The sequence below is a fragment of the Oncorhynchus nerka genome, linkage group LG20, assembly GCF_034236695.1.
Source record: "Oncorhynchus nerka isolate Pitt River linkage group LG20, Oner_Uvic_2.0, whole genome shotgun sequence".
Lineage (NCBI taxonomy): Eukaryota > Metazoa > Chordata > Actinopteri > Salmoniformes > Salmonidae > Oncorhynchus > Oncorhynchus nerka.
The window spans coordinates 17,076,765-17,101,338 of NC_088415.1; the positions used below are offsets into that span (position 1 = coordinate 17,076,765).

The 24,574-nt window shown below is 43.2% G+C and overlaps 1 protein-coding gene across 4 annotated transcripts; it reads left to right on the forward strand.

Moving 5' to 3' along the window:
- Positions 1 to 494: 494 nt before the first annotated feature.
- Positions 495 to 24,456, forward strand: LOC115101997 (nuclear receptor coactivator 6-like). 4 transcript variants are annotated; one of them, XM_029621473.2, is made up of 19 exons: positions 495 to 777; positions 4,230 to 4,551; positions 4,734 to 4,889; positions 5,022 to 5,144; positions 13,638 to 13,751; positions 13,861 to 14,003; positions 14,132 to 14,849; positions 15,352 to 15,495; positions 15,635 to 16,296; positions 16,413 to 16,999; positions 17,749 to 17,867; positions 17,957 to 18,327; positions 18,448 to 18,678; positions 18,829 to 22,036; positions 22,128 to 22,184; positions 22,973 to 22,997; positions 23,501 to 23,542; positions 23,814 to 23,953; positions 24,101 to 24,456. In XM_029621473.2, the coding sequence occupies exons 2-19, from the start codon at positions 4,278 to 4,280 to the stop codon at positions 24,145 to 24,147; spliced, it is 7,161 nt and encodes a 2,386-aa protein (XP_029477333.2). In that variant the 5' UTR covers positions 495 to 777; positions 4,230 to 4,277; the 3' UTR covers positions 24,148 to 24,456. The 4 variants fall into 4 exon arrangements, with proteins under 4 accessions (XP_029477333.2, XP_029477332.2, XP_029477334.2 ...); XM_029621472.2 differs by having other exon boundaries at positions 497 to 777; positions 22,970 to 22,997; XM_029621474.2 differs by having other exon boundaries at positions 498 to 777; positions 18,454 to 18,678; positions 22,970 to 22,997.
- Positions 24,457 to 24,574: the final 118 nt, after the last annotated feature.

Genomic DNA, 24,574 nt, shown 5'->3' on the forward strand with positions numbered 1-24,574 from the left:
ACGTATTGTCTGTTTACATATAGTTTAATAAGGGATATGTGTACATACAGTTGGTATAAGCCCCCTATAAACTGTATTTATAATTATATGACATATCTTACACAATTTCTGTAATATCACATGCCTTACTTTTATTTTCCTGCATAATTAAAATCAGGATTATGCCTCTACTGCCATTAACTACAATTAGACGGATTTGGATTTCTCCCTGACCAATATTGCTGCCATTTTAAATCCATGCTGAATTTTGAGGGGTTTATCCTATTAAATTACTAGAGGGGCTCTTTATGGCCTCACGTATGAAATTTAAAAATCTTTTTTTTTTTTGGTTCGACACTGATTGACCTCCATACAAAAATATCTCACTTTGTGGTTATTATTTTCATGGACAGATTTTGGGCGGAGTAAAACTCTAGTTTCGCCTTTTCCTCTCTTGACGGTACCAACTCCAGCTACACAAACACCACCGCAAATAGCGTATTTTAGTAAGACAAATAGCGTATTTTAGTAAGATAATGGTCCAATCAAAAAACAGCATCGACAGTCCGTGGGTCGTACGCTACGTTTTAAACGCAGAATATATTCACAAAGAATTACGACGTAAATATGCGAGTATCTCTTTTTGAGAATACAGAGAAAACCGAAAGAAAAAATCTCGTCGGAATCGGATTGGAAAGCCTCTCCTGTTTCGGTGTTGGTTACCACTGTTCCCCGGTTCATGTTTTGTTAGCTATCAGATATTACATCATTGGACTTTCTCCCTAATGGATTTATCTAGTAAGTATTGCATTGTTATATTTCCTGTTAACATTTGGCTAGCAGTTGTAACTAGCTAGATATAAGTAGCAGTAACCGGGACGAATATGATGAAGTAACTTAATACGCATGATCAAGCTAGCCATCTAACCGTTGCATAGTGTTTAGCTGTTAGACGTGTAGCTAGCTAATGCTAAACGCTAACTACTGGATCTTGCTAGCCAGAGCTAGCTGTTAAGGCCTTCATTGTTTTTTTGCTCAGCTGTGTGTCGTGGTGTAAACTTTGTAATCAATAGGCTTTTCGGTGATCTCTAACGTTCATTTTCGACAACTACAAGTTTTTTGTTGCTTGCTAGCGCGGCACTATGCAGGCTTGTCAAGCCAGGTCTTCTTCGTCAATGACCTGCTAGCGAAGGCCTTGCAATCAATCGTTCTGATTACCGCCTTAGCCAATCGAGGAAATTATTTAATCGCTTTTGCCAGATAGTGCTGTGGCTTTACATATTTTGTAGTCGGGGTCTTCTTATTAGTTATTGCTAAAACAATGCTTGTTGTTTTGAATTATGTCGCTAGATAGTTAGTTATTATTGGTGTTTTACTTTAGCCATTGCATTTGTGTTCGTTAACTCAAGTTAGGTAGGATAGCTTAAAGCTAACGCTACCTGACATGTTAATGATTGTGATAAACATCTTTGTAACTAGCTAATTATAACCAAAAAGACTGTTTGATATACAGTAAATTAACATCTCCCGAAACTTTTAACAACATCGGCAGCTATCTTAGCTACATTGAACAACAATTACCAGGGGTATTCTCATGGTTACTACTAGGGTACTACATGGGTACTACTAGCCCTTGTTCATGACTCAGTTTCTTTACATTAAGGGAAAGGGGGATACCTAGTCAGTTGTCCAACTGAACGTTTTCAACTGAAATGTGTCTTCCGCATTTAACCCAACCCATCTGAATCAGAGAGGTACAGGGGGCTGCCTTAATCGACATCCAGAGTCCCTACACTTGGATTGAACGCATCGCTTGCAGTATGTTTTTGGAAGCACAATAATCTTATCTTTCATATCAGCGAGATGGGGAAAAAAATAAACAATTTAAATTGATACACAATTTTATAGGGCTATTAGTGTTTCCACACGGTCATATCTCCATGTTATAGCCTGTGTTTACTCTGCTCATCAAACTCGTTGTGGGGGATTGTTCGCGAACTGCTATTTAGCATGATCCAAACACCTGTGTGTAACTGAAGAGAAACGTGTTGTCATAGAAAAATACTGTGGGCTGCAACTGTGATAAATCTGTTGAAAACAGTGTACACACAACACAGGAGGTTGGTAGCGCCTTAATTGGGGAGGATGGGCTCATGATAATGGCTGGAACAGAATTGGTGGAATGGTATCAAATACATCAAACACATGGTTTCCATGTTGCCATTCCATTTACTCTGTTCCAGCCATTATTATGATCTGTCCTCCCCTCAGCAGCCTCCACTGAATACAGTAAGTGTATACTTTACATTTGTGAAATTATTTTGATGTGATATGAAGTAAAGGGCTTTATGTTTCTAGAACAATATTGCAATGTGAGAACCGATTCACGTTTAGGTGGAGTTTGGACCTTTTTAAGGAGTAACGGTATGCTCCTTAAGACTACATCTTGGGTTGGGGTATGATGTAGTCACAACCCAGCAACATAGGTAACTTGTTCAGGATTTATATACAGTTCCAATATACTATACTGTACATATATTTGTTGCCTTCATAACAAATAGAATCAAGGTCAGTAATTTGTTATCCATAATTGTGGTCAAAAAATATCTTGACACTTCCTTGCTTGTGTTTGCAAGGTCATGCTGTTTAAATGTATGTGTTAGGCCACTTGTTGTATAGTTTTAGTGAGCCTATCTATGTCCTTGCTCTCATCAAATCTGTAACAAGTCAAGACTTTATATTTGATGTACAGTACCAGTCAAAAGTTTAGACACACCTACTCATTCAAAGTTATTTACTTTTGCAATGTTTTACATGGTAGAATAATAGTGAAGACATCAAAACTATGAAATAACACATGGACTCATGTAGTAACCAAAAAAGTGTTAAACAAATCAAAAGATATTTGAGATTCTTCAAAGTAGCCATCATTTGCCTTAATGACAGCTTTGCACACTCTTGGCATTCTCTCAACCAGCTTCATGAGAGTTACATGGAATGCATTTAAATTAACAGGTGTGCCTTGTTAAAAGTTCATTTGTGGAATTTCTTTCCTCCTTAATGCATTTGAGCCAATTGGTTGTGTCGTGACAAGGTAGGGGTGGTATACAGAAGATAGACCAAGTTCATATTATGGCAAGAACAGCTCAAATAAGCAAAGAGAAACGACAGTCCATCATTACTTTAAGACATGAAGGTCAGTCAATCTGGAAAATGTCAAGAACTTCAATTGAAATTCATTAGAGTTACCAGCCTCAGAAATTGCAGCCCAAATAAATGCTTCACAGAGTTCAAGAAACAGACACATCTCAACATCAACTGTTCAGAGGAGACTGCTTGAACCAGGCCTTCATGGTAAAATTGCTCTAAAGAAACCACTACCAAAGGATACCAATAATAAGAAGAGACTTGCTTGGGCCAACCCATGAGCAATGGGCATTAGATCAGTGGAAATGTGATTTTTGGTCCCAACCGCTGTCTTTGCGAGACTCCGAGTAAGTGAACGGAGTGTGATGGTGTGTGGGTGCTTTGCTGGTGACACTGTCAGTGATTTTTATTTAGAATTCAAGGCAGATTTAGCCAGCATGGCTACCACAGGATTCTGCTACGATACACAATCTCATCGGGTTTGGGCTTAGTCCCACTATCATTTATTTTTCAACAGGACAATGACCTAACACACCTCCAGGCTGTGTAAGGGCTATTTTACCAAGAAGGAGATTGATGGAGTGCTACATCAGATGACTTGGCCTCCACAATCCCCCAACCTCAACCCAATTGAGATGTTTTGGGATGAGTTGGACCGCAGAGTGAAGGAAAAGCAGCCAACAAGTTCTCAGCATATGTGGGAACTCCTTCAAGACTGTTTGAAAAACATTCCAGGTGAAGCAGGTTGAGAGAATTCCAAGCGTGTGCAAAGCTGTCATCAAGGCAAAGGGTGGCTATTTTGAAAAATCTCAAATATATTTAGATTTGTTTAACACTTTTTTTTTTTTTTGGTTCCCACATGATTCCATATGTATTATTTCATAGTTATGTCTTCACTATTACTCTACAAATTAGAAAAAATAAAGAGAAACCCTTGAATGAGTAGATGTGTCCAAACTTGACTGGAACTGTTCATTGACACTTTCTTATGGCCTTTCTATTGCAAGTAGATTTAATTACATGGCATACATTTTCATATAACTTACAATATTTGTCTCAATTGGGTATATCATGGAAGATAAAGTCCTTGTTTGGTTCCATAGCATAAACGACTCCAGTCTTCCCCACGCCAGTCCTACTGAGAGGGGAAGATGGCACATCAACATCTCCCATTGGAGCTTCCCCAGTGGACAGCAGTCCCAGATGGGGACACTGAATCAGATTCTGACCGGGACTCAGGAGTCGGAGAAGATGCCGGCAGTCACCGTGGCAATGACATCTCGCACCGGCAGGATGGAGTTGGAGAGCGAGACGGAGAGGGGGATTTCACGATCTTTGTTGCCTTTCGAGGAAATATGGATGACGAGGACTTACAAGAGAAACTTGACAACATCCTTAACGGGATGCCTAGTATGCTTGAACTAGGTTAGTAATGGGTGGTGACGTGGTGCACCTTTCTAAATGGTTAAACAGTTTCCTACTTTGTCAAACTATTTTCAGGATACATTCAATGTTTGAAAGCCATCATTTCAGACCTCTGTATTATTTCTAAGCTGAAAATGAACTGTGATAGTGTACCTCTCATCCTCGGTCTTATCCCTCACCAGATTCTGATAGACTCCAGCCCCAGCATGTGGAGCCATGGAACAGTGTGCGCGTCACCTTTAACATTCCCCGGGAAGCAGCGGAGCGCCTCAGGCTGCTGGCCCAGAACAACCAGCAGCAGCTCCGAGACCTGGGCATCCTCTCTGTACAGATAGAAGGTATGTACAGTACGCAGATAGTCATTGCTGCTGCTATGATCAGGCCCAAAAGTGATAGTTTATTTTATAATAAGCATCCAGAAAAGTACTTAGACCCTGATTGTTGTTAATGTTTGTTTTTGTTTCGTCCAGGTGAAGGAGCCATCAATGTGGCCATGGGGCAGAACAGAGGTCAGGAGGTCAGGGTGAACGGACCAATCGGCGCGCCCGGACAGCTAAGGATGGATGTTGGATTCCCAGGACAACCAGGCCCAGGTACCTAACACTCATATTATGTCATACTGGCCCAGGATGGGGACGTAACAAGTTGAACTATATACATTCATTGTTCATCTTTTAGTTGTTAAAATATAAACCAACCTCCATACCAATCCAGGGCTTGACATTAACTATTGTCCTCTTGTCCAGGACAAGTAAGACAAATAGTCGGACAAGAAGAATATAGATTTGTTGTCCGAATAGTAAAAAAATATATATATATCACTCACAAATCACAATATCTAACTTTTACCCTGTAGGCCAACATTGGAATAATATTGAAATAAATGTTTCATGTACATAAATAAAAAGGCCTACAGGTCAAATTGTAGGTGATGTGCATATCTGCTACAGCCTCATGTCCAACCCCATGCTGACATGAGGGAGGTGCCAGAAAATGTAGCCACACTTTAATGAGACTTTTAATTACTTAAATATAGGCTAAACACCAGTTATGTTTGACAAATATATATGTTTTATTGTCACATACAGTACACTGGGTCAGCTATAGTAGTATGAATAAACTGTGCCTCAAGTATGTCGAGAGAATCAAGGCTTCAGCCTTTAGCGTGACTCTGTCACAAGACCGGAGAGTCAAGGACAGTGCCTGTTGTGCACTGCACATCACCCACCTTAAATCTGAGCGGAGGCGGTCATCATGTTGAAACTATTTAACCATGAATTTAATTGTTTAAAACCTGGATGTTTTGTCATTTTATAAAAAGCATGTCTTACCTTGTTTCAAAGTATCTTAGGCTAAAATATGACCACATAAATGTTGGGATTATTTTATAAACACTTATGACATTGAAACCAGCATGTTCTATTGGTTTTCAAGTCAGTGTTATTTTATTGTCCAGCAGCCAAAGACATAATCCTAATCATATTAGTAAACCATGCTAGTTGATGATAATCCTAGTCATATTAGTAAACCATGCTAGTTGATGATAATCCTAGTCATATTAGTAAACCATGCTAGTTGATGATAATCCTAGTCATATTAGTAAACCATGCTAGTTGATGATAATCCTAGTCATATTAGTAAACCATGCTAGTTGATGATAATCCTAGTCATATTAGTAAACCATGCTAGTTGATGATAATCCTAGTCATATTAGTAAACCATGCTAGTTGATGATAATCCTAGTCATATTAGTAAACCATGCTAGTTGATGATAATCCTAGTCATATTAGTAAACCATGCTAGTTGATGATAATCCTAGTCATATTAGTAAACCATGCTAGTTGATGATAGTCCTAGTCATATTAGTAAACCATGCTAGTTGATGATAATCCTAGTCATATTAGTAAACCATGCTAGTTGATGATAATCCTAGTCATATTAGTAAACCATGCTAGTTGATGATAATCCTAGTCATATTAGTAAACCATGCTAGTTGATGATAATCCTAGTCATATTAGTAAACCATGCTAGTTGATGATAATCCTAGTCATATTAGTAAACCATGCTAGTTGATGATAGTCCTAGTCATATTAGTAAACCATGCTAGTTGATGATAATCCTAGTCATATTAGTAAACCATGCTAGTTGATAATGATAATAAACCCTAGTCATATTAGTAAACCATGCTAGTTGATGATAATCCTAGTCATATTAGTAAACCATGCTAGTTGATGATAATCCTAGTCATATTAGTAAACCATGCTAGTTGATGATAATCCTAGTCATATTAGTAAACCATGCTAGTTGATGATAATCCTAGTCATATTAGTAAACCATGCTAGTTGATGATAATCCTAGTCATATTAGTAAACCATGCTAGTTGATGATAATCCTAGTCATATTAGTAAACCATGCTAGTTGATGATAATCCTAGTCATATTAGTAAACCATGCTAGTTGATGATAATCCTAGTCATATTAGTAAACCATGCTAGTTGATGATAATCCTAGTCATATTAGTAAACCATGCTAGTTGATGATAATCCTAGTCATATTAGTAAACCACGCTAGTTGATGATAATCCTAGTCATATTAGTAAACCACGCTAGTTGATGATAATCCTAGTCATATTAGTAAACCATGCTAGTTGATGATAATCCTAGTCATATTAGTAAACCATGCTAGTTGATGATAATCCTAGTCATATTAGTAAACCATGCTAGTTGATGATAATCCTAGTCATATTAGTAAACCATGCTAGTTGATGATAATCCTAATCATATTAGTAAACCATGCTAGTTGATGATAATCCTAGTCATATTAGTAAACCATGCTAGTTGATGATAATCCCTAGTCATATTAGTAAACCATGCTAGTTGATGATAATCCTAGTCATATTAGTAAACCATGCTAGTTGATGATAATCCTAGTCATATTAGTAAACCATGCTAGTTGATGATAATCCTAGTCATATTAGTAAACCATGCTAGTTGATGATAATCCTAGTCATATTAGTAAACCATGCTAGTTGATGATAATCCTAGTCATATTAGTAAACCATGCTAGTTGATGATAATCCTAGTCATATTAGTAAACCATGCTAGTTGATGATAATCCTAGTCATATTAGTAAACCATGCTAGTTGATGATAATCCTAGTCATATTAGTAAACCATGCTAGTTGATGATAATCCTAGTCATATTAGTAAACCATGCTAGTTGATGATAATCCTAGTCATATTAGTAAACCATGCTAGTTGATGATAGTCCTAGTCATATTAGTAAACCATGCTAGTTGATGATAATCCTAGTCATATTAGTAAACCATGCTAGTTGATGATAATCCTAGTCATATTAGTAAACCATGCTAGTTGATGATAATCCTAGTCATATTAGTAAACCATGCTAGTTGATGATAATCCTAGTCATATTAGTCATATTAGATAAACCACGCTAGTTGATGATAATCCTAGTCATATTAGTAAACCACGCTAGTTGATGATAATCCTAGTCATATTAGTAAACCATGCTGATGATAAGTTGATGATAATCCTAATCATATTAGTAAACCATGCTAGTTGATGATAATCCTAGTCATATTAGTAAACCACGCTAGTTGATGATAATCCTAGTCATATTAGTAAACCACGCTAGTTGATGATAATCCTAGTCATATTAGTAAACCATGCTAGTTGATGATAATCCTAGTCATATTAGTAAACCATGCTAGTTGATGATAATCCTAGTCATATTAGTAAACCATGCTAGTTGATGATAATCCTAGTCATATTAGTAAACCATGCTAGTTGATGATAATCCTAGTCATATTAGTAAACCATGCTAGTTGATGATAATCCTAGTCATATTAGTAAACCATGCTAGTTGATGATAATCCTAGTCATATTAGTAAACCATGCTAGTTGATGATAATCCTAGTCATATTAGTAAACCATGCTAGTTGATGATAATCCTAGTCATATTAGTAAACCATGCTAGTTGATGATAATCCTAGTCATATTAGTAAACCATGCTAGTTGATGATAATCCTAGTCATATTAGTAAACCATGCTAGTTGATGATAATCCTAGTCATATTAGTAAACCATGCTAGTTGATGATAGTCCTAGTCATATTAGTAAACCATGCTAGTTGATGATAATCCTAATCATATTAGTAAACCATGCTAGTTGATGATAATCCTAGTCATATTAGTAAACCATGCTAGTTGATGATAATCCTAGTCATATTAGTAAACCATGCTAGTTGATGATAATCCTAGTCATATTAGTAAACCATGCTAGTTGATGATAGTCCTAGTCATATTAGTAAACCATGCTAGTTGATGATAATCCTAGTCATATTAGTAAACCATGCTAGTTGATGATAATCCTAGTCATATTAGTAAACCATGCTAGTTGATGATAATCCTAGTCATATTAGTAAACCATGCTAGTTGATGATAATCCTAGTCATATTAGTAAACCATGCTAGTTGATGATAATCCTAGTCATATTAGTAAACCATGCTAGTTGATGATAATCCTAGTCATATTAGTAAACCATGCTAGTTGATGATAATCCTAGTCATATTAGTAAACCATGCTAGTTGATGATAATCCTAGTCATATTAGTAAACCATGCTAGTTGATGATAATCCTAGTCATATTAGTAAACCATGCTAGTTGATGATAATCCTAGTCATATTAGTAAACCACGCTAGTTGATGATAATCCTAGTCATATTAGTAAACCACGCTAGTTGATGATAATCCTAGTCATATTAGTAAACCACGCTAGTTGATGATAATCCTAGTCATATTAGTAAACCACGCTAGTTGATGATAATCCTAGTCATATTAGTAAACCATGCTAGTTGATGATAATCCTAGTCATATTAGTAAACCATGCTAGTTGATGATAATCCTAGTCATATTAGTAAACCATGCTAGTTGATGATAATCCTAGTCATATTAGTAAACCATGCTAGTTGATGATAATCCTAGTCATATTAGTAAACCATGCTAGTTGATGATAATCCTAATCATATTAGTAAACCATGCTAGTTGATGATAATCCTAGTCATATTAGTAAACCATGCTAGTTGATGATAATCCTAGTCATATTAGTAAACCATGCTAGTTGATGATAATCCTAGTCATATTAGTAAACCATGCTATGTTGATGATAATCCTAGTCATATTAGTAAACCATGCTAGTTGATGATAATCCTAGTCATATTAGTAAACCATGCTAGTTGATGATAATCCTAGTCATATTAGTAAACCATGCTAGTTGATGATAATCCTAGTCATATTAGTAAACCATGCTAGTTGATGATAATCCTAGTCATATTAGTAAACCATGCTAGTTGATGATAATCCTAGTCATATTAGTAAACCATGCTAGTTGATGATAATCCTAGTCATATTAGTAAACCATGCTAGTTGATGATAATCCTAGTCATATTAGTAAACCATGCTAGTTGATGATAATCCTAGTCATATTAGTAAACCATGCTAGTTGATGATAATCCTAGTCATATTAGTAAACCATGCTAGTTGATGATAATCCTAGTCATATTAGTAAACCATGCTAGTTGATGATAATCCTAGTCATATTAGTAAACCATAGCTAGTTGATGATAATCCTAGTCATATTAGTAAACCACGCTAGTTGATGATAATCCTAGTCATATTAGTAAACCACGCTAGTTGATGATAATCCTAGTCATATTAGTAAACCATGCTAGTTGATGATAATCCTAATCATATTAGTAAACCATGCTAGTTGATGATAATCCTAGTCATATTAGTAAACCACGCTAGTTGATGATAATCCTAGTCATATTAGTAAACCACGCTAGTTGATGATAATCCTAGTCATATTAGTAAACCACGCTAGTTGATGATAATCCTAGTCATATTAGTAAACCATGCTAGTTGATGATAATCCTAGTCATATTAGTAAACCATGCTAGTTGATGATAATCCTAGTCATATTAGTAAACCACGCTAGTTGATGATAATCCTAGTCATATTAGTAAACCACGCTAGTTGATGATAATCCTAGTCATATTAGTAAACCATGCTAGTTGATGATAATCCTAGTCATATTAGTAAACCATGCTAGTTGATGATAATCCTAGTCATATTAGTAAACCATGCTAGTTGATGATAATCCTAGTCATATTAGTAAACCATGCTAGTTGATGATAATCCTAGTCATATTAGTAAACCATGCTAGTTGATGATAATCCTAGTCATATTAGTAAACCATGCTAGTTGATGATAATCCTAGTCATATTAGTAAACCATGCTAGTTGATGATAATCCTAGTCATATTAGTAAACCATGCTAGTTGATGATAATCCTAGTCATATTAGTAAACCATGCTAGTTGATGATAATCCTAGTCATATTAGTAAACCATGCTAGTTGATGATAATCCTAGTCATATTAGTAAACCATGCTAGTTGATGATAATCCTAGTCATATTAGTAAACCATGCTAGTTGATGATAATCCTAGTCATATTAGTAAACCACGCTAGTTGATGATAATCCTAGTCATATTAGTAAACCACGCTAGTTGATGATAATCCTAGTCATATTAGTAAACCATGCTAGTTGATGATAATCCTAGTCATATTAGTAAACGATGCTAGTTGATGATAATCCTAGTCATATTAGTAAACCATGCTAGTTGATGATAATCCTAGTCATATTAGTAAACCATGCTAGTTGATGATAATCCTAGTCATATTAGTAAACCATGCTAGTTGATGATAATCCTAGTCATATTAGTAAACCATGCTAGTTGATGATAATCCTAGTCATATTAGTAAACCATGCTAGTTGATGATAATCCTAGTCATATTAGTAAACCATGCTAGTTGATGATAATCCTAGTCATATTAGTAAACCATGCTAGTTGATGATAATCCTAGTCATATTAGTAAACCACGCTAGTTGATGATAATCCTAGTCATATTAGTAAACCACGCTAGTTGATGATAATCCTAGTCATATTAGTAAACCATGCTAGTTGATGATAATCCTAATCATATTAGTAAACCATGCTAGTTGATGATAATCCTAGTCATATTAGTAAACCATGCTAGTTGATGATAATCCTAGTCATATTAGTAAACCATGCTAGTTGATGATAATCCTAGTCATATTAGTAAACCATGCTAGTTGATGATAATCCTAGTCATATTAGTAAACCATGCTAGTTGATGATAATCCTAGTCATATTAGTAAACCATGCTAGTTGATGATAATCCTAGTCATATTAGTAAACCATGCTAGTTGATGATAGTCCTAGTCATATTAGTAAACCATGCTAGTTGATGATAATCCTAGTCATATTAGTAAACCATGCTAGTTGATGATAATCCTAGTCATATTAGTAAACCATGCTAGTTGATGATAATCCTAGTCATATTAGTAAACCATGCTAGTTGATGATAATCCTAGTCATATTAGTAAACCATGCTAGTTGATGATAATCCTAGTCATATTAGTAAACCATGCTAGTTGATGATAATCCTAGTCATATTAGTAAACCACGCTAGTTGATGATAATCCTAGTCATATTAGTAAACCATGCTAGTTGATGATAATCCTAGTCATATTAGTAAACCATGCTAGTTGATGATAATCCTAGTCATATTAGTAAACCATGCTAGTTGATGATAGTCCTAGTCATATTAGTAAACCATGCTAGTTGATGATAATCCTAGTCATATTAGTAAACCATGCTAGTTGATGATAATCCTAGTCATATTAGTAAACCATGCTAGTTGATGATAATCCTAGTCATATTAGTAAACCATGCTAGTTGATGATAGTCCTAGTCATATTAGTAAACCATGCTAGTTGATGATAATCCTAGTCATATTAGTAAACCATGCTAGTTGATGATAATCCTAGTCATATTAGTAAACCATGCTAGTTGATGATAATCCTAGTCATATTAGTAAACCATGCTAGTTGATGATAATCCTAGTCATATTAGTAAACCACGCTAGTTGATGATAATCCTAGTCATATTAGTAAACCATGCTAGTTGATGATAGTCCTAGTCATATTAGTAAACCATGCTAGTTGATGATAATCCTAGTCATATTAGTAAACCACGCTAGTTGATGATAATCCTAAAAGGCTGAGCCGTTGCCGTACCAGGCAGTGATGCAACCAGTCAGGATGCTCTCGATGGTGCAGCTGTAGCACTTTTGAGGATCTGAGGACCCATGCCAAATCTTTTCAGTCTCGAGGGGGAGTAGATTATGTCGTGCCCTCTTAATGACTGTCTTGGTGTGCTTGAACCATGTTAGTTTGTTGGTGATGTGGACCCCAAGGAACTTGAAGCTCTCAACCTGTTCCACTACAGCCCCGTCGATGAGAATGGGGGTGTGCTCGGTCCTCCTTTTCCTGTAGTCCACAATCTTCTCCTTTGTCGTGATCACATTGAGGGAGAGGTTGTTGTCCTGGCACCACACTGCCAGGTCTCTGACCACCTCCCTATAGGCTGTCTCATCGTTGTCGGTGATCAGGCCTACCACTGTCGTGTCGTCTGCAAACTTAATGGTGGTGTTGGAGTTGTGCTTGGCCATGCAGTCATGGGTGAACAGGGAGTACAGGAGGGGACTGAGCACGCACCCATGTGTGGCCCCTGTGTTGAGGATCAGCGTGGCAGATGTGTTATTATCTACCTTTACCACCTGGGGGCGGACTGTCAGGAAGTCCCGGATCCAGTTGCAGAGGGAGATGTTTAGTCCCAGGGTCCTTAGCTTAGTGATGAGCTTTGTGGGCACTGTGGTATTGAACGCTGAGCTGTAGTCAATGAACAGCATTCTCACATAGGTGTTCCTTTTGTCCAAGTTGGAAAGGGCAGTGTGGAGTGCAATATAGATTGCATCTGGATCTGTTGGGGCGGTATGCAAATTGGAGTGGGTCTAGGGTTTCTGTGATAATGGTGTTGATGTGAGCCAAGTGACATGAGCTTTTGGATAATAAAAAAAAAGAGGTCCTTCAGATGAGTAGGACAGGTGGCTAAAAAAGTTCATGTCAAGCCCTATAATCTCTCGTAGGAGGCATGAGAATGAGCAACCCGTCGATGGTCCCCCCTGGCCCCGGTATGTCTGGCCAGGCCATGGTCCCCAGCAGCAGTGGACAGATGCACCCCAGACCCCCTTCGCAGACTGGTGAGGACATACTTGCTTAATAACCAACCAGTTAACTCATTCACGGATCCAGAATATATGCAACTTGTTCAGAGGTAGTGAACATGGATGTGTTTTTCCCCTCCTTCAGATGCAATGGACCCCATGATGTCCTTACAACAGCAGCAGCTTCAGCATCCCCAGGCTGGCCCCCACAGCCAAGGCCCCATGCCCCCCCAGGCTGGCCCCCACAGCCAAGGCCCCATGCCCCCCCAGGCTGCTCACCACATTCAGGTATATAATCACTAATGGAGCTCAACAATAACCATGTGTTTATAATCACTATCAATACTACCAAGTAATGAAAGGATCAACGGTATCAGGAGTTGATTGCATTTATAAAGGCTGTATTTTGACCACAGGTCATGCAGGCAGGGCGGCAGCTCAACCCAGCCGCCCTCCAGCAGCTGCAGCAGGCTCAGCAACAGGCCCAGCTCTCCCAGCTTGGTGGCCCCCGTCCCCCTTTCAATCCCTCCGGCCAGATGCCCGTACCCTCCGGCTGGAACCAGCTCCCCTCAGGGGTCCTCCAGCCCCCTCCAGCTCAGGGAGGACCCATGGGCCCAGCAGCCTGGAGGAAGGCGCCTCCCCAAGTCCAGATGGGCCAACGTCCCCCCTCCCTGGCTACGGTGCAGACCCCCAGCCACCCTCCACCTCCGTACCCGTTTGGTAGCCAGCAGGCTGGCCAGGTGTTTAATGCTATGGGGCAGCTACAGCAACAGCAGCAGTCAGGGGCTGGTCAATTTGCAGCGCCCCAACCTAAAGGTCCCCAAGGTGTGCTTGGAGGGGTGGCAGGACTCCCTAGACCTCATCTGCCTCCATCAGCAGGGCCTCAGGGTAACCTCACAGCCAAGTCCCCTGGGTCTTCATCTTCCCCCTTCCAGCAGGGTTCTCCAGGGACTCCTCCCATGATGGGTCAGGCCCAGCTAGGCCCGCGATCTATGACCCCACAGGGTTTCCCTCAAGGGGTGGGCTCACCGGGCAGGGTGGTGATGGGACAGCAGGGTAACATGCAGCAAGGGTTCATAGGAATGCCCCAACATGGGCAACCTGGACCTCAGGTTCATCAAGGAGGAATGGGAGGTAAGAAGCTAAACCATTGTGGATGACTACAAATGATTCATTCACTTTCATAGAGTATGTTTGTTTCATGGCCACAGATGATCTCCTGTGTTATTACCTTTGTAGTTAGAATTGCTGTTAACTAGAAATGTGACTGTATTTCAATATTTCTTTCCATGGCAAAAATGAAAACATGAAACCGATAACACTTTGGTCCTTTTAAAAACCTGCTGTATGTAAAATGTTGTGTGCTATAGCGTGAAAAATACATTTGTGATTCTGGATGACAACGTTTGTTTCCAACATTGGGGATGTTTTCCTCAAGAAATGATATCTGATTCGTGTTTTCTTTCTTTGCCACATACTAGCGTGTATCATGATACTGGTATTGTCCTGGCCCTACTGGTATCACAATTCACTCTTAACTCAAAATAGTACTCAGACAGTTAGTGTAATACAGACTCACTATAATGACCGTGTTAGCTGGGCTGATGAAGTTCCCCATGGTGATGTTTGATCACAGGCATGCCCAAACGTCTGCCCATGGGGTTCCCTAGCGTCTCAGGGAACCAGAACTTTGCCCAGGGTCAGGTGACTAGTGCCCCAGGAACCCCAGGGGGAGGAGCCAATCCCCAGCCCCAGAGCAGCCAGACTATGGCCCACACAGGTACAAGACCAAGAATAGATCAGCACATACCTTTCAGACATACTGTATACCATAGAAAAATGCTTAAGAGCAGATAACACAGTGATATGATTTAGACTGCATTCGTCAGTGTCATTCTTCTATCACAATCTGATTTCAGGATCCCAGTCGTCAGCCTCCACCCCCAACACCATGCAGGGTCCATCCCACTCCCAGCCCAACGTCATGGGTCTCCACAGTGGCATGGCTGGCCAGCCCCAAGGCACAAACTCTGGGCCCAGTATGAGCCAGCCCCAGCCAGGCCTCCAGTCCCAGATGATGGACCTCCAGGGCCAGCCCGTGTCCTCGTCCCCCAGCCAGATGGTCCAAGGTGGGGGTCAGGGGCAGACAGTCCTCTCCAGACCCCTCAACCCAGGGCAGAGAGGAGGCATGACCCCACCCAAACAGCTGATGCCACAGCAGGGCCAGGGCCAGATGATTGGAGGGCCGGGGCACCAGGCGATGCTCCTACAACAACAACAGCAAAACTCCATGATGGAACAGATGCAACAAATGCAAGGAAACAAGCAGGCGTTTGGGTTGAAAGGTCAAGCCGGGGTCATGCCTGGTCAGATGATGCGGGGTCCATCTCCTAACGTGCCTGGTAACATGGCTCAGTTCCAGCAGCCTCAGGTGGGCCAACAGCAGCAACAAATGACTCCACAGCAGCAGCATCAACAGCAGCAGCAAATGGCTCAGCTCCAACAGTTACAACAACTGCAGCTACAACAGCTACAACAGCAGCAGCAGCAGCAACAACAGATGACCCAGCAGCCCCAACAGGTATTTCATTACTTTTTTTCCTTTTTTATTTGCACGGTGGAAAACCATCCACAAATTTTACTTCTGGGTAGCATTAAAGAGTATTATTTCACTCGCTCATTCCTTAATTTGTTCAGGTCCCCATTGGCGGCAACCCCAACCAGGCCATGGGTATGCAGGGTCAACAGATGAGACTCCCCAGTGGTCATCCTCTGGTCCAACAGCAGCTACAGCAGCAGCAGCAGCAGCTCCAACAAAAACAAGCCATGCTGCAACAGCAGCAGCAACAGGCGGCACAGCAACACCCACACGCTCTCGGGGACCCCAGCGGTGCTACAGGCGACATGGGCGGTGTCCAACAGATGCTCCCGGACATGCAGGTTCAGCAACAAGGCATGATGGGAATTGGAGTCCCTCAGCATATGCAGGTGGGCAATGGCCACTTCCCTGGTCATGGGATGAACTTCAACCCCCAGTTTGGGGGTCAGATGCCCATGGGAGGGCCGTGTGCTCAGGCAGGGGGGTTTCCAGTGAACAAGGATGTGACGCTAACCAGTCCTCTCCTGGTCAACCTGCTTCAGAGTGACATCTCTGCCAGTCAATTTGGGCCTGGGGGGAAGCAGGCGGCTGGAGGACCTGGCCAGGCCAAACCCAAGAAGAAGAAACCACCACGCAAGAAGAAGCCCAAAGTAGGGGAGGGACAGCAGCCGGTCGAGGGGCTAGGGTAAGCAGCTGGATTTAATTGAAATTAAAAACTATACTGAACAAAAATATAACCGCAACATGTAAAGTGTTGGTCTCATGAGCTGAAATAAAAGTTCTCAGAAATGTTCCATAAGCACAAAAAGCTTATTTCTCTCAAATTTTGTGCACAAATTTGTTTACATACATGTTAGTGAGCATTTCTCCTTTACCAAGATAATCCATCCACCTGACAGGTATGGCATATCAAGAAGCTGATTAAACAGCATGATCATTACACAGGTACAACCTTTTGCTGGGGACAATAAAAGGTCACTCTAAAATGTGCAGTTTTGCCACACAACACAATGCCATAGTTGTCTCAAGTTTTGAGGAAGCGTGCACTTGGCATGCTGACTGCAAGAATGTCCACTAGAGCTGTTGCCAGAGAATGTACATTTCTCTACCATAAGCCACCACCAATGTGGTTCTAGATTTATTTTTCTTTGTAATAAATCCTTTTTGTGGGGAAAAACTCTTTGTTTGCAGGGCCTTGCTCCACAGTGGGTGTGCATGGCTCTCAGTGGGTGTGCATGGCTCTCAGTGGGTGTGCATGGCTCTCAGTGGGTGGGCATATGTGAAATCCATAGATTAGGGCCTATTTCCTTATTTGAACTGTAATTCACAAAAATCTTTGAAATTGTTGCGTTTTATATTTTTGTTAAGTATATATTTGCTCAAGGTATTTGTTATTGGACATGGTTTGTCATTGCGCTATTCTTCTCTCCTCAGGGGTCTGGATGTGGGGGCTGGCCTGGAGGACCCAGAGCTGCCAGGGCTGAGTGGGGAACAGGGAGTGGGCATGGACCCTTCCGGACCCAAACTCTCAGACTTCAGCAACAGGCCTGCAGGTATGCAATTTGAATGCTTCTTGGTTTGCTTACTCACACTGTTCTATATAGTTGATTGGCTTTCGATCGCTCCTTTTCTCTCATGTCAGGTTTCCCAGGTCAGCCTGGAGACCAGAGAGTCCTACAGCAGGTGCCCATGCAGTTCATGCAGCAACAACAACAGCAGCAACAACAACAGCAACAACAACAGCAGCAACAACAACAGCAGCAACAACAACAGCAGCAACAACAGCAACAACAACAACAGCAGCAACAACAACAGCATCAAATGCAGCATATGCAACAACAGCAAATGCAACAGCTGCAACAACAGCAAATGCAACAACAACTACAACAGCAGCAGATGCAGGGACTGCAGGTTCCTCCTGGACAGCAGCAGGGGGTGGCTGGAGCTCAGGGTCCGACTCAAGTCCAGCCACAGATGCACCCTCATCAGCTACAACAGCAGCAGCAGCAACAGGTATAATCTACTGCCAATGTGTACTTGTTGCTTTCAGCCTTGCATTTGTGTATATGGTGAAAAGACACATTTTCCATTTGGACTATGGATCATCTAGATAACTGGTTTCTTGTGTTAAAGCAACAGATGCTGATGATCATGAAGATGCAGCAGGAGCAGGCTAAGAGCCGGATGCCCCTCCCTCCAGGCGGGCAGCACCCCCCCAGGGGCATGTTGAATCCCGGGGAGGCCCAGAGAACACCCGGTTCCCAACAGGGTAACATGCCTGTCATGATCAACCTCCAGGGGCACGGAGGAGTGCCTCCCTCTCCAGACAAACCCAGAGGGATGCCCCTCATGGTCAATCCACAGGTTGGACCCACTATCTGGATGTTTGACATTTTTATATATCATATTTATTGTTATTGTCTTGTGAATGTTCTATGCTTGTTGAATTTGTCTGTGTGGGATAATGAATTCCTCTGTGTATAAATAAAGTATTCTCTTGCTCTACCTATGTAGATGGCTGGGGCAGCCAGAAGGATGTCTCACCCCGAGGCAGGGCAGGGTACTGGGGCTGAGGAGGCCCCTGGAGCGGCCAACTCCCTGCAAGACAGACCCGGGGGCCAGGAGATGGGGATGCCGCCTGGTAACGGGGCCCAACAGATGGTGGTGAACCAGGGCCCCAATGCCCACATGATGAAGCAAGGCCCAGGCCCCTCGTCCCAGCACCCTGGAGCCAGTCCCCAGCAGCAGATGCCCCCTCAGCCCCAGCAGGGTGGCCCCATGCCAGGCCTCCACTTCCCTAATGTCCCCACAACTTCCCAGAGCTCCAGGCCCAAAACACCCAACCGAGCCAGTCCCAGGCCCTACCACCATCCTCTCACCCCAACCAATCGTCCTCCCAGCACTGAGCCCTCTGAGATCAACCTCTCCCCTGAGAGGCTGAATGCCTCCATCGCAGGCCTGTTCCCCCCCAAGATCAACATCCCTCTGCCCCCCAGGCAGCCCAACCTTAGCCGGGGCTTTGACCAGCAGGGTGGGCTCAACCCCACCACTCTCAAAGCCATAGGGCAGGCCCCTCCCAGCCTAACTCTGCCCAGCAACAACGGAAGTGGTGTAGGTAACTCTAACAACGGTCAGCAGTCTTTCCCTACAGGCAGTGGAGCTGCCAACTCGGGCCAGGGAAAACCGGACAAGCAGCCTGGAGGAGGTCAGGCTAAAAGGGCCAATCCAAGTAACGGCCGCAGATCCAGCCCTGCCTCCAGCCGCAAAGTCACTAACCCCAGCTCAGGGAGGCAGAAGTGGACCAAAATCACCCTCGCATCCCCTTCTCACCAGCAACAGATGGTCAACCCCCAGACAGGGCATACCATGATGCTGAGCCCCACCCCAGTGCCTCCTAGCCCAGTCACTCTCCCACCAGCAGCGGGGGTGGGCCTAGAGTCCCAGCAGATCCAGACCCCCTTCCAGGTGATACAGGGTAACCCAGCTGAGATGCCCAGGGAAGGGCAGGGAATGACAGGTGTAGAGCACCGGCAGATGCCCCAGCCTCTGAGGGAGCTCTCCGCCCCACGGATGGCTAGCCCCCGTGTAGCCACTCCTCAGGAGGCTAAAGCTGGGCTGGAGCAGACAGTGGTGATAGTGGAGCGGCAGCCTGTACAGAGCACTCCTCAGCAGGCGTCTGGATCTGAGGCCTCTCCTTCTCTCAGGGATGTGCCTTCCTCCCTCAACCAGCTGCTGGATAATGCAGCCACCCCCAGCGTGCCTCCCAGGCCCACTCTGAGTGCTCCTGCTGGGGATGCTGCCTGCAAGGAGAGCTCTAAAGCCTCCATAGTTTCAGAGAACCCATCCAGTGTTTTTCAGAGCTCGAATGTGGGGGCTACTACTGCTGCTGTGAACGAGCCAGAAGCGAAACCCAAGCCTAGCTCAACCCCCAGCCCAAAACTCCCAAATCCAGTCGGTAGTCCTAACCTGCAGCGCAATGCAAATACCAATCTGAATGCTAATCCCGGCCCTAGCCCCAATCTTAACCCAACTGACAGCCCCAACCTAAACTCTAACTCTATCCCCAGCCTCAAGCCTAGCACCCCTAGCCCTAACTTAAATCCTACCATTACCCACGGCCCTACTCTAAACCCTACTCCTAGTCTTAGCGTCAGTGTGGGCGCCAGCGTCAGTCACAGTAGTCCCATCCCTAGCATTACCTCCAGCCCCAAACTTAACCCAAACCCTGCCATTAGCCCCAAACCAAGCCCCAAACCTAACCCAAACCCTGCCGTTGGCCCCAAACCAACCCCCAGCCCTAAACCCTCGACCAATGTCCCCACTGTCCTGCCGATCCCTGCATCATCCGCCACCATCTCCCCCAACCAGATCAGTTACACACCTGCTCCCACCCCCCAGGCCCCCCCAGCCATCATCTCAGCTATGGTGGCAATGCCCAAAAAGAACATCAGACCCCAGCAGACCCGTGGTCCCCACCCCCAGTTTATCACCACTCCTGTGTTTAACACCGGTACCCCCATCTTCCAGGTCCCTACAGTGTCTGTGGCCCCCAACGCCACGGTAGTGTCCCAGCCAGTCACCATGGTAAAGCCCATACAGGTGTCCACCACTAACATCCAGCTCACTGCTGCTCCAACCCAAGCCCCAGCCTCGACTCAGGCTGCTGTGGTCAGTGTGGCTAGCTACCAGCCTGCCCGAACGCTAGTTGGGCAGGTCCAGATGGCCACTAGACGTGCTTCCCCTGTCCCTGTTAGTACTCTGCCTCGTCCTCCGCAGCAAAGCCCTGGCACTCCCAAGTCAGAAACCCCGGGTGAGGCGCCCCCTGGCCAGAAATTGAGCCCACCTGTTGGGCAGCCATCCCCCCATCCCAGCCTCTCTCCCACAGCCTTGGCGTTTGCCTCGTCTTCCGTCCAACAGCCCCTTGCGTCCCCTCCTCCATGCTCCAGTCCTGGTGCCCCAGCCAGCACCCGGAAGAGCCCTATGTCCCCCCCCTTGCCTGCCCAGGGAAAGCCTGCCCAGGCTCCTGGCTCTGCACCACCAGTGGGTAATCGACCAGACTACCAGCAGGTTGCTGAAGCACGGGCTGTCCAACCTTTAGAGGTGACTTCCCAGCCCCAGAGGGGGCCGAACTGGGCTGTGCCCCCTCATGCCTTCCCTCCACCCCCTGCATCTGTCATCCAGACTCGGACCACAGTGTCTGGAGCACAGACTCGGACCACAGTGTCTGGAGCACAGACTCGGACCACAGTGTCTGGAGCACAGACTCGGACCACAGTGTCTGGAGCACAGACTCGGACCACAGTGTCTGGAGCACAGACTCGGACCACAGCTGCTGCTGTTCCTCTGAAAGTCACCACTCCTCCTCCAGTATCAGCGCCAACTCCTGTCCTTGCGCAACCTACTGCACCAGCCCAGTCCTGTCTTCCTGCCTCTACTACTACCACCCCTCCCCCAGTGTCAGTCCCTGTCCCCACCCGAACCCCTACTACTGCCCCTGCTACGTCTCTCCCTGCTCCTTCTTCAGCCTCAGTCCCAAGTCCATCCCCATCCACCTCTCCTGTTGCTGGTGTCCCTGGACCCTACAACCCCCCCGGTGACTCCCCAGCCATATCCTCCCTAGTGGCCCCTACCCCTACTGGGGCTCAGCCTGCCCCCATAGCCATGGAGCCTCCCAGCCAGCCAGCCCCACTAGAGCCCCCAGCACCTGCAGGCAACACCCCAGGTACATATTGATCGATAAATCAATCAATGATTGAGTGACTTATCCCCCCCACATGTCAAAGTTTGACTGATAATAATGTCCTTTCTCCCAGTGTCAGTCCAACCTGAACCTCTACAGCAAGAGGAGCCTGCTGCTACGGAGAAGATGGGTAAGTACTGTCACACTAACTTATCTGTAACAAAGTGGTTGATGCTCCAGCCATGGTAATGACATGATATGGCATATTGTTAAGAGGACGGGTGGGAACATCCATAACGTAAGCTAAGATTGTGATGTATTATGAGGGAACCATAAGATGTAAATGCATTAGAGCAAGTTATTCATGCAGGCTGTGCTGATCTAGGATCAGTTTTACCTTTAAGATCATAATGAATAAGGTTATTTGGACAGATTCTAAAGCAGTGTTAGCCTGGTTGCCAGTCTGTTTAGCTAACATTCTACTCCCTGAACTATGTCATGTGACATATGTTTGGGCGTTGCCAATGGTGCGGTTTTTATAGGCCCTTCTCTTGGCCGCAGAGACATTTCACTGTTTTTAAAGCTAATTTCCTACAATTATACACATTTTACCATGGCTGAGGCCTTGTTCTTATGTTATCTGAGTGACTTGAGCATTATAACAAAGTCAATGCCATGACATTTTGGGAATTTAAGCTTCTCCCTAACTGTCAATATTTTTTTTGGGGGGGTGATTATTAGTTCTCAAAGATGATCTTGTTTAAAAATATTGCTCCATTTATCTTTTCTACATACCCCCCTATAAAACATTATTACATTTTTTGGAGGGCTGCCACGATTTGACAGCGTTGGTGCCCCACTGCTAAATGCACATAAGGGAAACACTGCTTTATATGATACCCTGTATGCTGTGAACATAATGTGCCCTTTGCTGTGATATTTAGTAACCTTTTTTTTGTTTTTTTCCCTCTACAGCAGAAGTTGCCACAGTAACTGAGCAAGGGTGAGGTTGTCAAAACAGATTTCAAATGAACAAAATGAAACCCTGTTCTTTTTAATAAACAAATACTTTTCATGCCAGGGGTGATTGGGATATTCCATTGCCTTTAAGGTTAACATCAGTATTTAGTACTTGGCCTAGTCTGCTGTAAGTGCCATGTTTGTAAACAGAAATGCTTAGACATTTGTAACTCTACCGAAACTCAGGGAGTTTATTTGGTTGGCCAGGGCAGGGGGGGTACATGGCGAAACCCAATGAGCCACGTGGCCTCAGCACTTGGTATGTATGCTTAGCATGCAAACTATATCCAAACTTAATGCATGTCAAAAGACAACTCAAGCACTACCACTCCATAAGATCTTGTCTACAATATGAATATGGCCATATCTGATTTATATTTTCTGGCGATATTTATAATCATTAAGCGTATTTTGGCGGACTAAAACCATGTTTGTTCAGCATCGTCACAGTTTTAGTTTACCTCTGTTTTTCCACTTCTATCACAGATGGGCAAAGAAAAGAAAGACTCCTGTCAACTTAGTCCCAAGGTATGTATTTACATGCGTGAGTACTGTCAGGATACACGCAGCAGCTCTGTCGCGTTCACCATTTTGTTATCTATCGGATACTGTTTGGGGTGAAGACGGACGACAGTATCTGTGGTAGACGAGGAAAAACAGCCCATTCCCCAAGCGGTTTTCCCAACTGAACTTTCACTGAGTAGCTACTGTAGAGTTACTATTTGTATTATTATCTCTGTAAATGACCTCCTGTTTTTCTCTTTCTCCCCTGTTCTGTTTTCTGTTGGGAATCTATCAGGGCTGCCGTGGAGAAGCCGAAAGGTCCCAGCAGACGGAGCTCGCGGGCTGAAAAGGAGGTGGAGGAGGAAACGGTGGCAGACAGCGCGCAGAGGAAGAGACCAGCCAGGCCTGGAGCCAGCACTGTGGTTGCTGCTAAAGGTACACACAGGCACATGTATACAGTACACACACTTCCCACTGAGGGCACACTCTCTCACACAACTTGCTCTTGCATAGCTTAAATTGTTATTTTAAAGTTCTTTGTCTCATCAAACTTGTCCCCCTCTCTTTCCTGTGGCCTTTCAGAAACCGGTGCCAGTCCTACCCAGGCTAAGAGAAGGAAGTCTAAGTGACCACAGTAGTGAAACCCTGTGAACTGTAAATGTGTTTTTCTGTCAATCATTCAATTACTTTATTTTCTCCCAGATTATGAATTCACAATGGAGAAAATAACCATGTACAGATAATTGTTTTTAAAATAATTATGTTGATGTTTTGTCCCAGCTATCATGTGAGGTTGTAGCTAGTGTGTGTTTGTGGGTGCGTGAATGTGTTTTGTTTTTAAACAATTATGCTGGATTAATCATGTGAAGACTGATAATTGAAGGTGTCTCAATTGTATAATTATGTTGTGAAACTTAATAAAATGTTCTGCTACTTAATTGTCCTATTTTAATGTGTTGAACTGACATTCTGTGAAAGAAGTTCACACATAAGTGGCTGACATGGCTGCATGAATTGTTCCATTTTACAATATTTTGTTAGGACTGAGTGCTGTCC

Coding starts and splice junctions, on each gene's coding strand:
- LOC115101997 (XM_029621472.2), top strand. CDS start 4,278: ATGGCACATCAACATCTCCCATTGGAGCTTCCCCAGTGGACAGCAGTC. Junction 22,037..22,127: donor ACCTGCAGGCAACACCCCAG/GTACATATTGAT, acceptor CCTTTCTCCCAG/TGTCAGTCCAACCTGAACCT. Junction 23,543..23,813: donor CCTGTCAACTTAGTCCCAAG/GTATGTATTTAC, acceptor GGAATCTATCAG/GGCTGCCGTGGAGAAGCCGA.